The sequence below is a fragment of the Schistocerca gregaria genome, chromosome 3 (genome assembly GCF_023897955.1).
Source record: "Schistocerca gregaria isolate iqSchGreg1 chromosome 3, iqSchGreg1.2, whole genome shotgun sequence".
Taxonomy (NCBI): Eukaryota; Metazoa; Arthropoda; class Insecta; order Orthoptera; family Acrididae; genus Schistocerca; species Schistocerca gregaria.
The window spans coordinates 337212477-337222059 of record NC_064922.1 but is presented as its reverse complement, the minus strand read 5'-3'; the positions used below and the strand labels follow the sequence as shown (position 1 = coordinate 337222059).

Below are 9583 nucleotides of genomic sequence, written 5' to 3'. Positions count from 1 at the left end.
TTCCCGTCTTTCCAGATATGGATATTTTTCGAGATATCGTTGCGTTTCCAGATATCAATATTTTTTGATGTAGGATAAATTTCGAGGGAACGGTATTTCTCGACATATATCGACATTTCTCCATATACAGATATTTTTTAAGATACTGTTGTATATCTATTTATCGATATTTTTCAACATATAGACATTTTTCAGATTCCAATATTTTTCTATATGTTATTTTTAGAGATATCTACTATTTCTGTAGATTTATAATTTTCGATATAACGTAATTGCACTACCTATCGATGTTTGTCGTATAGATATATTTCGACGTATAGAAGCAGTCGGTATATCGATATTCTTCTAGTGGTTGGTATTTGTACACAGGTCAACATTTTCCGATTGATTGAATTTCTTCTAGTTATCGATATTTTTGTTATGTCGAATTTTTCGAGATATCGAAGTATAGGGGTTCAATAGGATCAAGGTACTGCACCTGGAGAGGAAAGGTGTATGTGGAAAACACTGATAAGGAGAAGGGACAGGATGATAGGACATCTGCTAAGACATGAGGGAATGACTTCCATGGTACTAGAGGGAACTGTAGAGGGCAAAAACTGTAGAGGAAAACAGAGATTGGAATACGTCAAGCAAATAATTGAGGACGTAGGTTGCAAGTGCTACTCTGAGATGAAGAGGTTAGCACAGGAAAGGAATTCGTGGTGGGCCGCATCAAACCAGTCAGTAGACTGATGACCAAAAAAAAAAAAAAAAAAAAAAAGGATCAAGAGAACTTCACTGGACTGGATCTATTCAGCCACAGCGGCAGGCTGCGAGGGAAAAATCACCGTTGCTATGTCTCCGTATGCATACGAATTTCTCTGATTTTGCCATCACGATCATTTCGTGAGACATTTGTGGGATGAGCCAATATGTTACTTTACTCATCTGGAAATGTATGATCTCGGAATTCTATCATTAAACATTTCTGTGATCCACAAACTATCTCTTGTAGTGTGTAACTGGATGAACATCTCAGTGAGGCTTTTATGTTTGCTCTGTTAATTCTACCCGATTAGCATCTCGAACATATGAATAGCACTCAATAATTGGTCCAACAAGGAAGTTATCTTCTTTGTTGGTTAACGATACTCCCTGGAGACACCCATCTTAAGAAACTAACATTTTCGTCACACAGAAGTATGCATTGAGAATAATGAGCACCATTCCATTATTGTCAGCTTCCAAACAGAGAACTGTTTAATGAGCAAACTTTTTCAACTACAGCCTTATTATTTTTGTTTTAACTAATTTAGTTTAGATTACAAAAAAGAGAATGTACAATGGCAGAATCAGCGAAAGTTTCTACTGGGTTTGGTGTGGCTGCTTTGCATGTCTACCCATTGGTAATGCGATTTTGTATAATTCTCATGGCAAAGACTCCATGTTGTCGCAGCTGTATGAATGACCATTGTTTTCACCTGCAGCCATTACCTTTTTGCAGCTGAAAGCTGTCAACAGCTCCAGTTGTCTGCGATTTTGTTTCACTGGCTGTACTACAGGATCTGCGGGGAGAACCCTTATGTAGATGTTAATGAGAACTAACGAAACCAACTAGAGTAGGTCCTGTACCGTAAAAAATTATTTATTCCACACAACATAAACAGTTAATTACACCAAGTAATCCTAAACTGCAAATAACATTTACACATCAGCCATCTGCAAAGATAAAAGAATACTATAATCACAGAACCTATACCACACAATCATGGCCAGCTTTTGCCCTTATCAGGCACCGCCGCCATCCTCTACCCCCCCCCCCCCCCCCCAATTTGATTATCCTAGCATAATACTACAAAGCAAAATGATATGCAATGAACATGTGAAAAAAGTAGCACAGAAAATGAATGAAAGACTTAGAATTATTGGGCAATTTCCAGCAATTTATTGCATAGCTGTTAAGGAAATTACATAAAATACTCGACTGTGACATAGTCAAGCACACTGCTCCCAGTAATACGAGACCAATGATTTAACTCTGAGAAATTTAGAATCATACTGCTAAGATCATAAAATGTCTATATAACCTACATGTATGTGGAACACTGATGGCCACAGTACATAAATGGAAAACTATAGAAGCAAGGTGAGCCAATTGCTTATAATGTTACTAACTTGGTTTGCAGTCTGAAGTTCTGCAGTAGCATCTTACTTTGTTATCTCTTGGTGGAAACTATTTGGATTTTTAACTAAATTGAAAAATAACGGTTGTAACACATTGATTTAAAGTTGACTAATTAGCAAATTTATTATTGTCTCTACATCTTCGTGATGATCAGCTTTTTGAGTTCATATTTTACAAACACCAACTAGAACACACACACTTCATACTCACTGACAGTGACAAAATATGTTATAAACCATTCCATAACTATTTCAGCAGTCGTGTTCCAAGATTGACCTCCAACAGCCCACGGTTAACAAGTGTAAGAAATGATAAAAAAAGGTCCAAAAAGATATTTATTAGGATCAATTTTGATGCTTTCACCCTGAAATGTTAATGCAGATTCCATAACATAGATTATAGTTGGGTCACAGCTTTGTGCAGAATGCTGACTTTCTGTATGGTGAGGTTATATTAAGACAGGCATATGGGTAATTTTTGAGATTGGTAATTATATACATTATATTAAAATAATATAAGGGTCAGATTTAATAGTGAGGTCATTCTATTGGTTCATACGATAACACTGATAAATTGTTTGTTAGATATCTGCAAAATTGATAAAGTCAGGTGAGCTATAAGAGCACATGAGAGGACATTTTAATTACTAATAGCCTCTTGATTAATTATTTTTTAGAAAATATCAATAGCCTATTGAAAAGAGTGGAATTATGGCTGTCCAGTGAGCTAGGTCTTTTTGTAGATAAACAGTTATTGGATCACTGAATTTTTTACAATCATTTGATATTGAAACAATTTCAATTACAGATTTCTGTTAAAGGAAAATATTTTATGGAAAATTAACTCATCCATTGGAATTATCAGCACTTGAATAATGTAGTGCACTATGGATTCTAATAAAATACTGCCATGATAGGAATTCTGACATTTTAATGAAATGAGGCACATCTGTTACCATAATTAGAAGGGGAAAAAAGCTATCTAAAGAGTAACAAATGAATTCCACCTTGCTATGTGTCATGCTACGGCACCCATTTGGGTAAAATTAGGGAAATGTTATATGAGCTAGAACATACTTGAAGATTAAAGATGAATATTGGACTGGGACACAAAATCCAGACTTTTGCTTTTGATGGGCAATGATCTTAGTGACTGAGTTATATATGAATGAACATGACCCATCACCACATCTTTAATTCTGCCAGTGCTGCTAGCTTTACAGAAGCCCTCCTGCATCCTTTGCGTATGTATTGTCAGTGAAATGAATATTTACTTTTGCAGCAGAAAGAAGTGTGTTGTGGAATTTCCTGACAGGTTAAAAAAATGTGTCTGGTTGGGAATTGAAAGTTGTCACTTCCACGTCACAGGAAATACTCTTACCAACGTAGCTATCCAGGCATCACTCACAACCTGCCACCACAGCTGTAGTCCTAGCAGTACTTCTGTCTATCTACTTTCCAAACTTGAAAGAAGCTCTGGAGAATACACTGCTAGACAAACAGCCCTATGAGGAGAGAGCCGCAGTCAAAGTCATGCCTGAATAACTGTTGCTAATAGAATTTCCTGTCTCAACATTGCAAACTCAATCACAGAGATCTTAGAAACAGATCTGTACTGTAGCTTAGTAATTTTTTAATATATACTCCATCCAGGCATGCCTAACCAGCAAACTCTGAAGTTTAGAAGGTAGAAGAGAAGTACTATCAGAACAGAAGCACTGATGATGGGTTGTCAGATATATCTTAGTACCTAAAAAGCTAGTTTCAGCAGTGCTCATCAGAGGATGGTGTGAGGGAGGGGCATCAATTTGATACTGTTCCCTCCCTTCTGTCCCAAAGTACAATTTGCAATCACAACCACTTTTAACAAGGTACTGATTTTAACAACAAAAGTAAAGCTATAAACAATATAAAATATTTAACTATAAGAATGATAATCTGTTTACATCAATTGTTAGCTCATTACCAAAACTCCCATGAAACAGCAATTCTGAGAACTACATCACACACACACACACACACACACACACACACACACACACACACACTAACACACACACACACACAAAATTTTCCAAAGATTTGAGAAGTACTTGTGTCCTCAAAATGATTTGCATGACTCTAACAGCTACATAATTTATGTGGTATAAAACTGAAGTATGCATTCACCATTATTAGTATTACATTTAGTGCTAAGATTGTGAACATAGTTTCTGCAGACTATGTCCATTCAGGCAAATAAATAGGAGGAATGCTCATTATTTCAGTCATTTGGGAATCCGTCTTTTTGTTATTTTTTTCTTATTGGGGTGTTTTGCATTACTCAACTCCTGTGTTTTGTCATTTGCAGCTGAGGACTAACAAATCATTCTAAAACTGTTATTGGCAGCATGGTCAGCTTTTTGAATTGGCTTCTTTACAAAACAGCAATGTTTTCTTTAGCTAGTCAGGACACAAACAAATCCATGTGGCCTAGCCATTAGGGAAGCAACTGAAAAGTAAACTGTGTTAAATGAAGCTGGTACTCTTGTTAGAATTTTCTGTTATTTGAAAGACTCTATTTTCATGCTATTTTGACCCTTCTGAAGTTGATGTATGCAAAAATAGAAATGATTTTAGTAAAATGTTGTTGTTTGGTGGGGGGGGGGGGGGGGGGGGGAGTAGGGGAGGGGACTTGTTCCCCAAGCACTTCCCCCTTCCCCTCTTGGATCGACACATGGTGACAGTCGATATTTTTTTAAAAATCTACGAGAATGTAAGCATTGTTGGAATGATCAAGGATTGTTTCAAGGGCTTCAGCTTTCGATTTGTTTTTGTTTTAGTAAATGAATATCTTCACTCTACTGAGAACAAGTTAAGGAAATGAATACCTTTTCTCTCATAACTTACTGTCATTTTCTTGGTGTAAAAAATTGAAGTAAGACTCTTATTTGAATGAGTACTAACATAACATTTGTTTTAAAATATTTATTTAATCATAAATAAGACACTCATCTGATATATTAAACAAGTGTAACATCTTAACTTCATCTACTGTTTAGAAATCTGTAATTTGTAAAAACATGTTCTGAATAACTTAAAATTTGATCTGATGAAGACTTTTCAACTTCCTGCTCATATTAGTACCACAGGTAGTACTTTAAATGGCAGTGACAGTCTGAGAATACTTCATCACATCAGAGCACCAATAAAGCTTGCATTTCTGTAGAATTTTAATTTTCAAATATTCTGACAGTGCAAAGAAGGTAACTTAATTTTGTCAATCATAGAGTATTTTCTCCAAAGCCTGAAACTTTATAAACATAAATTCAAATGATGAAAAACTGCTGTATCAGTTGACATTTCTTGTGTAAAGCAAGATGCCTTCAAGGACTTGAAAAATGTAAGATGCAGAATGAACCAAAAAAAAAAAAAAAAAAAGAATGCAGTTCTGGTTTTCACTCTGGCAGTAACTTCTCATATTTTGAATATACAAAGAAAATACTTAATTCACATTTCCATTAATGTAAACATTTCTATTAATGTAACCATCTGTCTATGTTCTGCAAGCTTGTAAAGAAGTGAAATATAACAGCAAGCACAAGTTCTAGACATAAATAAAGTCTTTTGACTGAACAAAAAAATTTAAACATATGATATTCAAAATACAAGAACACAAAAATCACACAGCCAACACATACAAACAGCCACACAGAAGGACACACGTCGCCTGCGACATTTGCAAATATATTGTGGCATTGTTATGCTAATGCACTGTGCAGTAATTCTAACTTAACACTTGCTGTAACTAGACCACAGATTCCTTTGGCAGATTAAACATTAAAGCATCATTTTGTGATACAGAATGGACAATGAGTGGCAAAAAAATGAATTAAGGATACTTAGTATTTCATGGGCATGTTTCACCATATGGATGCAGGATTAAAGTGATAGCGAACAAATTTTGTGCATGTTGCATTCACATAAAAAATGATGTGTCACTAAAAATACACTTAGCACAATACAATGCACTCCGATAACTTTTCTGGCAGCTTAATACCATTTGGTGGATGGAGCTCAAACACTCTGTAGCAGCTTTTTCAGAACTGTCAGTCACGAGAGTCAAGGGTCCTGTTTGAGTCCCACTTTGGTACACAGTTTTCATCTATTAGACAGTATGTATCTGCAGTAGAGGGAAAGCTTGATGACACACGGCAATAGTTTCTGCTTTGCTGTGGCAAAAAATGTGTAATATAAACTTTTTTCATTAAATGATAGCACATGGCTTACTTAATACTGGCATTGTGAGTTTCATGTCCAACAACATTTTGAACAATAAAGTTTTTCACATGTTTCTATACATAAATCCCAGACAAACTGGCACCTGGCATGGGGACCTGTTCTTCCAATCACAAAAAAGTAAAGAGTATCACAGTAAGTGCTTCACTGCACATTCAGTGCTGGTCTGAACCTCTTGAAGTAATTGCACAGGTGTCAAGACTGATGGTTCTGGTGTCTCTTACAATATGTGTATACATAATTGAATCCATCATAAAGTGCAACATCTATGAGTCAGACGCTTTAAGTCTTACACATCTGTCATAAAAACCTGATGAATCAAAAGTAGCAACCACACCAGTTATGTTACACTTCAGAGGGTACAGAACAGTGCAGTACTCAGAGCCTGGCAAAGTCCCACTCCAGTTTAAGTGAGTGTTGTGGAGAGGAGCACAACCATAAGACCCGGATGAAGAGTACTTTGAAAGTACTGCTGATTCAGATCATAAACTGGTGGCATTGAGAGAACATCACTGCAAATACAGCTTCCTCTTCATTGTCATGAATCCAACACAGAAAGCACACTGGCCGAAGATCCATGCAATAGTGATGAGGAAACCAGAGAGAACTGCAGGATGCGTGAAGCTCCAGCCTCGCTCCAGAACGTAGCGTGCAGACTCTGTGGGTAGTGTACCAGGCAGGCACATGCTAAACCAGCGCAAAGCAGTCGGCATTGCTTCCTTGGGCCACAGCACTCCTGCAGGTGAAAGTATCAAGGAAATTAATACATAATTAATATTAAGTTACATTAAGTCAAATTACAATAATTTTCTAGTATATCAACATCTGCACTCTGTAGAGCATATTTTTATTATACTAATACTTAAGCTTTCTTCACTCTCCATTCATGGATGGACTGTGGGAAGCTTCTGTGCTTCTTTATGAAATATTAATAGTTTAATATTATCTTCTGAGTCTAAATGAGTGGATGAATATTCATAGGTTCCACTCTAAAATCTTAGTGGATTTTTGTAAAATATTAATGCCATTCTACAAGTCTTATATACTACAAATACTACTTCAAATCTCCGGTGCTGGATTGTTAAAAAAAAAAGGGGGGGGGGGGGAATCTCTTGGAGGTGCCAGAATGCGCTCCAGCCAAAATTAAGCCCTGTTTGCATGAAAGGAAAATGTATTTCCTTTGTTTTACATCTATAGAATAGCAGTTGCTGTTTCTTTAAAAGTTTCTCCACAGAGACCTTATGCCATGGATGATATTTCCCCTCAAAAGTTGTTTTACTAAGTATATATCTATCCAGTACCTGGTCTACTATCCTTCAAACTTAACAAGCAGTAGTTACTTACATGCTCCTAACTAGAGTTAAATGTTTCAAATTCCTCATTCAAATATGACAGTACTGCCTCTTTGTATAGTGTATTGACCAGTTATGTCTTTCTTCTTGTTTTAGTTTTCATTTGTGCTTTGGTAATCATTGTTGCTACATCTGCCTCATAGTTGCAGATACATGCTAGTTTCAGTGTGGACATCTTCAAATAAGTCTAATATATTTGTTGTGATTAGATCTAGTATATTTCCATTATGAATGGGCTTCTCACATGTTTGTTCAAAGTAGTTTTGAGAAAAAAATTTAGTATTCTTGTCACAACCATCACTTACAAAACTACACATTCAGTTGACTTGAATTTCTTCTTTATGTTACATATTAAGGATGTAAAGATTTCTGAAATTTTGTTGCTTGACTCTTCTTTCAGTTTTGAGCTTCTCACTATCCTGATTAAGTCTAATGGGGACTACAACATTGTCCTATATATCCTTAGTGTACTACCTATGTTTCTCAAGGGCTGTTAGTAAAGATGTGGTTTTCAAGGTGGCGTCGAGTGAATATTGCTCGTGTAGTGATGTCTCAGTTTCTTTAAAAAATGATAGTGAGGTTTGTAAAATCTGCATGAAGAAGGTCAAAAGAGGTATCCTGTGTGTTGACTGCAAGTACTGGTAGCATGATAAATGTGTCAAAGTCAATTTGAAATATATAAAAGACAAACATGGGTGGACTGCTGACAGTGCTTCGTAAGTGCCATGGAAAACGAAATAACGAACACGCTAAAGACACGAGAAAAAATAATAAGCGTGTTAACAGATGATTTAGTGTCAATCAATACAAAATATCAAAAACTTCTGAGGAAATATCGAGAGCTGGAAACTAAATATAAAGCAGTGGATCAGAGTTATCACCTAATTCAAGACAACGCCGTTGTTAATAGTTATTCCACGCAGAAAATGTGGTGTGTGCTGAAAAAAAAAAACAACCAAGAACTACATTTAAGTACAGCCCCAGTGATATTATTATCAAACAAATTCTCAGCACTAGTAGCGGATTGTGGTAACACAACAGGCATTGTTGTTGTTGTGGTCTTCAGTCCTGAGACTGGTTTGATGCAGCTCTCCATGCTACTCTATCCTGTGCAAGTTTCTTCATCTCCTAGTACCTACTGCATACTACATCCTTCTGAATCTGCTTAGTGTATTCATCTCTTGGTCTCCCTCTACGATTTTTACCCTCCAAGCTGTCCTCCAATATTAAATTGGTGTTCCCTTGATGCCTCAGAACATGTCCTACCAACCGAACCCTTCTTCTGGTCAAGTTGTGCCACAAACTTCTCTTCTCCCCAATCCTATTCAACAACAACAACCTTCAGAATTTGAAAGAGAGTATTCCAATCAACATTGCCAAAAGCTTTCTCTAAGTCTACAGATGCTAGAAACATAGGTTTGCCTTTCCTTAATCTTTCTCCTAAGATAAGTCGTAGGGTCAGTATTGCCTCACGTGTTACAACATTTCTACGGAATCAAAACTGATCTTCCCCGAGGTCGGCTTCTATCAGTTTTTCCATTTGTCTGTTAAGAATTTGCGTTAGTATTTTGCAGGCGTGACTTATTAAACTTTTAGTTCGTTAATTTTCACATCTCTAAACACTTGCTTTCTTTGGGTTTGGAATTATCATATTCTTCTTGAAGTCTGAGGGTATTTCACCTCTCTGATACATCTTGCTCATCAGATGGTAGAGTTTTGTCAGGACTGGTTCTCCCAAGGCTGTCAGTAGTTCTAACGGAATGTTGTCTACTCCGGGGGCCTTGTTT

At 36.4% G+C, this 9583-nt stretch overlaps 1 protein-coding gene across 1 annotated transcript in view; it reads right to left on the bottom strand.

Annotated features, from left to right (window-relative positions):
• Positions 1-5567: 5567 nt before the first annotated feature.
• Positions 5568-9583, bottom strand: part of LOC126354097 (ABC transporter G family member 23-like) — a 500698-nt gene continuing 496682 nt past the window's right edge. The window contains exon 19 of the mRNA XM_050003484.1: positions 5568-7180. Coding sequence (XP_049859441.1) covers positions 6954-7180 — 227 coding nt within the window. The 3' untranslated portion in view covers positions 5568-6953. The remainder of the gene's footprint in view (positions 7181-9583) is intronic.